Source organism: Gavialis gangeticus, unplaced genomic scaffold (genome assembly GCF_001723915.1).
Source record: "Gavialis gangeticus isolate Ggan-Ray unplaced genomic scaffold, GavGan_comp1, whole genome shotgun sequence".
Classification (NCBI taxonomy): domain Eukaryota; kingdom Metazoa; phylum Chordata; order Crocodylia; family Gavialidae; genus Gavialis; species Gavialis gangeticus.
In genome coordinates, this window is record NW_017728964.1 from 13,357,998 (window position 1) to 13,366,191 (window position 8,194).

At 42.5% G+C, this 8,194-nt stretch overlaps 1 protein-coding gene across 1 annotated transcript in view; it reads left to right on the forward strand.

Annotated features, from left to right (window-relative positions):
• The first annotated feature begins 985 nt into the window (after positions 1-985).
• Positions 986-8,194, forward strand: part of SRP68 (signal recognition particle 68) — a 23,884-nt gene continuing 16,675 nt past the window's right edge. Inside the window, exons 1-6 of the mRNA XM_019503131.1 lie at positions 986-1,366; positions 4,494-4,560; positions 5,210-5,323; positions 6,344-6,539; positions 7,009-7,091; positions 7,365-7,474. Of these exons, the coding sequence (XP_019358676.1) occupies positions 5,262-5,323; positions 6,344-6,539; positions 7,009-7,091; positions 7,365-7,474 (451 nt within the window). The 5' untranslated portion in view covers positions 986-1,366; positions 4,494-4,560; positions 5,210-5,261. The remainder of the gene's footprint in view (positions 1,367-4,493; positions 4,561-5,209; positions 5,324-6,343; positions 6,540-7,008; positions 7,092-7,364; positions 7,475-8,194) is intronic.

An 8,194-nucleotide genomic window follows, 5' to 3' on the forward strand; every position in this document is an offset into this window, starting at 1 on the left:
GCAGGTGGCCGGCAGCGGTGGCAGGGGAGGAGGCGGCGGTGGCGGCGCGGGGGGCGCGGACGAGAACAAGGAGAACGAGAAGCCCACGGCGCCCAAGGCCGAGAGCTTCGGCGACAGTCTGGGGCTGGAAAGTATCCGCCGGCCGAGCCAGTGCGGACGTGTCAGCGCGGCTGGGGGAGGTCGGACCCGGGCCCCGCCTGCCGCAGGGCCCGGCGCGGTGCCATTGGGGGTGTCTGTCACGGGAGCGGGGGTGCCCAGGGCGAGGACGGAGCAGAGCGAAAAGCGGGGCCTGATGGCGCTGGGCCCAGCTGCCAGCGCCCGGCGGGCGCATCCCCGCGCTTCGTGCATGGGGGGCAGGAAGGGCCGGGCCCTCCCTGGGGTGTATGCCCGGGGCACCCGGGATCATCCCCCTGTGGCTGGCCCGCGGATCCCTGGTTTGATGTGGCCCTGATGAGCCCCAGTCACTTGCACACTAGGTTTCCATGGCAGCTAGCCAGGATGGTTCCCAGCAAAGTGTTGATTCAAATCATTGATAGGTAGGATAATGGGCTTGTCCCTATTCCTAATGTCCGGGGCTTGCTGGGAGATGAGGCACTCAAATGCTGGCCAAGCCCCTCACGCCCTAACGTAAGAAAAATGCTGTAGCTGGCATAGTCTGGAAATTATACGAGAAGCAAGGCTTCCTTAGGGTGCTGTCTTTTATTGGACCTGCTGTGTCACTGGCATTAAGTTGGACAAGCTTTCCAAGGTAAGACATTCTTCCTCAGGTCCCAGTTTCAGACCTGAGGATGAATGTCTGGTATTCAGAAGCTTGTCTAACTTTGTGAGAGGCAAGGATTTCTTAGGATGCTGTCTTTTATTGGACCGACTATATAGTTGGGATAAAGTTAGACAAGCTTTCAAATGTAAGAAGATTGTTTTGCCTTCAAAAGCTTGTCTGACTTCATCCTAGCTATGTAGTTGGTCCAGTAAAAGATACCACCCTCAGAAATTCTTCCCTCTCAACTGAGCCTGTTGTTTGTTTTTAGCCTGGAAGCCCTGCACTTAAATCTCTGGTTAAGACCTCACTTACCTGCATGCTGCATTTTTGTTGCATGTTGATGGTCTGAGTTCCCTGCTCTTGGGGTTAGCTCAAGCTGAGACTTCTGAAGGTCTCCTTCAGTTGTGTGTGCTTTAGCACAAAGTAGAAGCCTTGCTAAAATGAGGTTAGGAGCATGAGATCTGGTAGTGTTTAGCTAAGTGGTTCTCTGCCTTCTGAGTCTTGAGCCCCCTCATGGTAAACACCAGCTTTTCCCCTTTTTGTTTTTTACTACAGAAAAATACTAAGAGTAATTCTGGTGCAGAGAACTGAAAAGGGCCAGAACAGGTCAGAATCTCTTAGTTTGCCTTGTGAATTTTGTTTGCACACCAAACAGTGCTAACATGGCTTGGCACCCTGCAGCGCCCTTGAAAGGATGCCAGACACCCTGGCTGAGAATCATGGGTTTAGAACATGAAGAAGCAAGTGGGGCAACATTAGCTGTACCAAGATGTGCCTGGATATCTTAGTCATGTTTGTCATAGGCAATTGGAAATAATTTGGAAGGCCTGCATAGTCCTGTAGAAATCATGATTCTACAGATTAGGGGGTGTAAGGTCTACTGTGAACTAGTTTTATCACCTCTTTCCTCTCTGAGTAACATCTTCACATCCAGTCTAACAGATCTCACCAACCTGTATATTTTTATTCCAGATTGTACATCAGGTACTCATTCCAGATTATTTGCATGCAGTAGAAGCATGAAGTCTGAATCTTAGTACAAACCTTTGCAAGAAAAGCAAGAACTTATTATAGTGGATTAAATGAGTGACAAGTACATTTAGCTGTAACAGTTTGTTGTTCAGATCTGAAAAATATGTTTGACTTTTCTGCAGGCTTGTAAAGCTGTTGGCTTTTGTGCAGAGTCTTTAGTGTGAAATTTAGCTCAGCTGCACAGCTGTTGTGAAACTGAATGCTATCTTCAGTTGGGAAGAAATGCAAATTGGAATAAGGGCACGAGTTGCAACTTAACATATGGCTGTAGTCATGAATATAGTAATTGGCAACCTTACCATCCTGTGCATCCAATGGTGGTAGACACATCTAATACACAACATTGTAAACAGCTGGTACAAATTAAATATATAAATAGAGAGATGATCTAAAACAGGCATTTAACACTCAAAAAATGCTGGGGTTTAAGGAAGTACAGCTTGGGTGGTCTATTTTAGAGCAGTAGTTCTCAACTTTTTGTTAGACTTGAAACACCTTGGTTCAAAAACTACTTTGTTACAGTGATTAGCTCCTTGCAAAGGGGCAGGGCAGTGGCCAAGCACAGAGGAACCTAAGTTTGTCCTTATCTCCTCATACCTTGCTGCATCCTTAAAAAGAGCATGCAGCACCTCAGGGTGCCCCAACATTGGTTGAGAATCACTTCTCTAGAGGTTGGGGTTTTCTTCATTTCACTTGCCATTGCTCCAAAAATGCAAGCTCCTTGGTTCTGTGAACAGGTGATCAATGCTGCAGTTTTTACTGCTGAAACTGTAAAAGCCAGGTTTTTATATGAAGGTGCTCCTTATACTTGAAAGGGAATGGACTTCAGTTTGGTAATTGTCTTCTCTACTGTAATTGGTATTGCTTTTGTTAGGTTTCATGTCCAGCTTATTGCTGGTAGATTTATAGGAAGGCTTGAAGAAAGTAGTTCTTAAAAATAAATTAAACATTCTGTCCAACAGTATTATTTTTAAATAGCATTTTTTGGATACTTAAATACAGGTTTCGCTTGCTTTATGCTGTACATGCCTTCCTGGAAAATGGTGTGCAGCTTGAATTCGCATAAAGGGAGCCCACTTTACGATGTAACAAATGGGGATACATTCCAAGACCTCAACTGTACTGACTCCCAGGTCCATTTCTACCACTTTTACAAGACAGTTTTGGTACTCACCAACAGCAGACAGTACACACAGGCACAGGGTGGTGGTGAATGTTTAGTTGGTATGAAGAAAGGGTGGTGAAGGGCCTTCAGTATCAGACTGCACATCACTGGCAGACCATGGAGAGGGGTAGGTGATAAGCTAGCACAGAGGCAGGCAGTTATTTTGGGCGGAGGACTGCTTCCTGAGTTTTGGCAAGCCATTGAGGGCCACATGGCAGGCAGCCTAAGGCAGATTGATATTAATTTTTTAAATTTTTTAGGGGCCCCACAGGCTGGATAGAATGGCCTGGTGGGCTGCATCTGGCCCGGGGGCTGCATTTTGCCCACCCCTGAGCTAGTGGGACACAACTACAGAAGCACGTGTCACAGACAATGAGCAGGGAGCACAGAGCCACACTGGAGACCTATATTTTGGTGCACATCGCTCCCACAATGCTTTTCACAAAGCAGCTGACTGTGGGCTTCCACCACACCGATTGCATAAGAGTAAATTCACTTCGCGTATAACACATTTTTGGTATAAAAAAGGGTCACCGCATAACAGCGAATTCGCACATACAGAACCCGCATAAAACGAGGGAAACATGTAAAAACACTGATCATCCAAGTGAATACAGGGAAACTTTATTTAGTGTAGTGTCTTGCATTTAGTTGTCAGGAGTGAAGCAGGTACAGCATGTACAAGTAAACCAGTGAATAAGGATGCCAAAGAAGATGGTAGTGTTGTATAAAAACATGTATTTCTTGCTGGAGTACATAACTACTGAAGGAAACTGAATATATTGTTTTTTGAGCTGCTTTTTAGCACAAGAATACTGAATACTTCCATATATTTGTTTGTTTGTTAACAAGACTATACATACCCTAAGGACTGTTTAGGAAGCTGACAAATGGCCATTATAATCCATTCAGCAAAACAAACTGGATATATAGAGAACAAGCTTTCACCAGCTAAAGCTCACTAACTTTTGTTACTTAATTTGATAGCTTCACATATATACACCAATTCAATTGCTGCACCCCCCTTACCCCCGCAAGATCTACAAAGATTAATCTTGGTTAATCTGTAAAGTGCAGATCTATCCTGCCTTCTACTTTACTTCACACTAACATGGTTAACTAGATTAAATTAAGCTAGGTTCTGCACTTAAATTTTGCTGGCATAGCTGTGTTTCTTAGGGTTGTTTTTTTCCTGTAACAGCTAGCTGAGCAAAAGCCTTGGTATACAGTCAGTCATTCTGGTATAAATACTTCTGCTAGTATACCTTATTTTGTTTGTCATGCTGTTGAGTTTTTATGAGTGTTTATACTCAGAGGCTTTTGCAGTGACACTTAAGTGTAGTCCTTTAATTTATATCCATAGCATTCTGAAATAAAATATGGGAGTGAAGGCTCTACAGATCCATTGGAAGAGATTTTTTGTGAAACCTAAATTATGTACTGGATCAGTAACTTTTTAGTATGTATTAGCATAAGAACAAAAAACCCTCTAGAGTTCCCTGTATACTGTCAAATCTTCCTTAATGCAAATTCCAGTCCTTCAGATTGTTAAGGAATCCCAGCAACAGCATGGTTTGCGGCATGGAGACTTCCAGAGATACAGGTTAGTATATTATGTAAAATGCCTTGGAGTGAAGCATTGACTTCCCATGCTGCCCCTGCCATCTTTTTGACTTCCCTTGTTAGCAGAGCTCACCATGCACTTCAGTGCTTTTAAAATGCTGGCTTGCCACAGCCATCAGCATGAGGTAGTTGGTGTGACAGTCAGTGGCCAGATAAAGATTTGGTAGATGTGTTTTACTGTAAACCCATGTATCCATTTTCTGTTAATATACTTAACGTGCTCTACCCCCATTGAGGTACTGGGCTTAAATTTGTCATTTGCTTTTGTTTTCTTTCTCTTTTATAAGGATTTGTTATTGGATTAATGATAGTCCATTTGAAATTTATTTAGGTCAGTTGAAGATGGGGAGAGTAGTTTTTCCTGAACAGTGGCAGTTATGGCCATTTATTTGTCCTTTTATTCATACATTTTGTCTCTTGACAGTCTGATATCCCACACTTAATGGGCTTTTTTTGGCTATGTTGTATAGTCCCTTTTAGTGCAAGAGGTTTAAGATCTGTAAAACTGGATATATTATATCTTGTGTACCCTTTTGATTATGCAGTGTAGGTTTGGTAGTGGAAAGGAGAATAAATGGGAGCAAGATCATTCTTCAGAAGAACTGATTTTCTTTTGTGCTTATTTCCAGGGGTTATTGTTCCCGCAGGCTGAGACGGCTCCGCAAAACTCTTAACTTCAAGATGGGAAATAGACACAAGTTCACAGGGAAGAAAGTAACTGAGGAAATTCTTTCAGACAACAGGTATTGGTTATGGGGAGAGATGAGCGTTCAGTTCCCTAGGGAATCATTGTTTTCACTCCTGAAGGTAACTTACCTACACATAAGTAACATGTTAAAATAGTCCTCAACAATATAGTACAGTTTTTTCTTTTCATGGTGATGGGTTTTGTGAAAACTAAAACCTAAGTTCAGACTACAGTACAGGGAAAAGGGACATTGCTACGGTTTGTGCTTGAAGCACAACACTGAGGTTGAGGGGAGACTACAGTTTTTGGTTTCACTCACTGATTTTGGTCACAGCTGTTGGTCCTGGTTTGATGAGCAGTGAAGTTGGCTTAGATATTTTTGAGGAAGAGTGCTTAGTCAGAACATCTGTGGGAGAGCCAGCTGAGCATAGTCAAGCTAAGTGCTGTAACCTAACAAGATAGAGATGAGAAACATGATCTCTTTCCTTTCAGCAAACACTTAGGCATAGTTTCTCCTTGTGCCTTCAAAATTCAGCAGAATGGTTTTGTAATAGAATACCTGGAAAGGAGCCAGGGTCTTGAGCTCATTTCCCAGCTGCTGAAATACTTGAATGTGTGTATTGTCTTATTATTTTTCTTTTGGGGAAGAATACAGTGGGTTTTTTTTTCTCATGGAATTGCTTTCCATCAGTTTTCTGTTAATATTCTCAATGGTTGCTTGATGGTTAGAATCAGATATATTTTGAGTGTGTAGTTTTACTGAAATATCCTGAAAAGCCATATAAAAGCATTGCCCTTACTCCTCTTCCCCAAGATTTGACACTTTAGAGTAGTACCAACTTCCCTGCCATGTTGGTATAGTTGCAATTCAGTAACAAGCTATGTGGTGAAAAAGATAATCAAAGCTATGGGATCTGGTATGCAAGCTCAGAGTTACCTTTAGAATTAAAGGCATTTGTCTGTCCGTGTCCAAGCTGTTACAACTAAAGGTTTTTCTGATAGACTGATCCAAAGCAACAAAAAAGTCATGCGTGCACTTGATTGTTTTGTTCATAGCCTTCCTTTTGTCTTGTAGGTACTTGTTGTTGATTCTGATGGATGCAGAGAGAGCCTGGAGCTATGCCATGCAGCTTAAGCAGGAAGCAAACACAGAACCCCGTAAGCGATTTCACTTGCTGTCTCGTCTGCGCAAAGCTGTGAAGCATGCTGAGGAGCTGGAGCGCCTGTGCGAAAGTCATCGGGTGGATGCCAAGACAAAGCTGGAGGCTCAGGTTACGTTGAATTGACCAAAGGATCCTATGCTACAAACTGGCATTCAGTTGTCTGCAGTGACACTTAAGTTTAGAATGTCTAGGTTGATGGTAGCTCACTGGTCATTGAGTTTGGTGAGAATAGCTTGATTTGGCAATTAGTTAGCAAATCTAAATTTTTGTTTTAAATGAAATGTGGCTAGGGCTACTGCTGCTAAAAGCATTACAGTAATGTCTGAAGGCTCCAGTGTGGATTAAGACTGAGCTGTGTTGGATGCTGTATAAATGAATTGAGCAATGTTCCTTGCCTGAGATTAAATTAAGACTGTGCAAATGTGTGCTAAGCATGGTAGGGCAAGGATGATTATACTACACCTAACTCTTACAAAATGAATGCGTCCTCCCATGTAGATGTACTAGTGGCTTTTCTGTTGATAGCCCCATTGCCCTTGCAGCAATTAACTCGCCTACTCCTGTTCTCTTTCTGCAGGCATACATGGCTTACCTCACAGGGATGCTGCGTTTTGAGCACCAAGAGTGGAAGGCAGCAATGGAAGCTTTCAACAAATGCAAGTGAGTTTATCTTCTCTGCTTTTTGTTAAATACCTTTCACTTAGTGAAGATAAGGCAGTACTGTTAAGTTTACATGAGGTTCTTTTTAATCCCAGTTTAGCGTCTGATGGATTTCTGGATTTTTTTTTTTTTATAGTGATGTACTGAAATATGTTGTTGAAATGCTTTCCCACAGGGTAATAGTTTAGTGTTCAGAAACAATGTTTTTCTTTGGGTCTTAGCACTGTGTGGGAAACTGTTGTTACACTGTAAGCTTTCCCCTTTCCGCAACAGAACCATATATGAAAAACTGGCTAATGCTTTCACAGAAGAGCAGGCTGTGCTATATAACCAGCGTGTGGAGGAGATCTCGCCCAACATTCGCTATTGTGCCTACAATATTGGTAAGTAAAACAGGAAACGTAAATGTTCAACTGAATATAATGATTGCTGGGAGGGCGAAGGATACAAAGGATGGCCTTTATTAATTTTTGATTGTATTAAATGTGGGCAAATGTTGACATAGGAGAGTCCATTAATGCTTTAGACAAACAACTGCTGACTCATTCGTGCGACTGCCAAGGTACTTCAGCTTAAAACTTGGAAATTATATTAATTTTTGAGCCAAGGGTTGTTTGAGTTTTATGTTTTATTGAATCAACTGTGTGGTTGGGATAAAGTTAGACAACCTTCCAAATGCAAAACATATTTCTTTCTCTTGGAGACATGAGGAAGAAAGCTTTGCATTTGAAAGCTTGTCTAACTTTATCTCAGCTATACAGTTGGCCTAGTAAAAGATACCACCCCAAAAAATCGTTCCCTTTCCTAATTCATTTACCTTAACGGCTCCAACATTAGTCTAACGCTACTCTTAAGTTCTACAACGTTTGGTGTGTTTTTACGGGGAATGACATAAATGCTTGGAGTAGATGCATAGTAAGTAACTTCCCTTTTCTGCTTCTCAGTTATTTTTGTTCTCACGAACATGGGGTCAGATCTTGCTTTGAGTCAAATTCACATGAGTCTTGTCCAGGGGTGTCCAACCTTTTTGAATGTGGCACCGGATCACGAACTTTTTATCCCCCAGTGGGCCAGGGAGCCATATTCAAAGACCTCACAGGAAG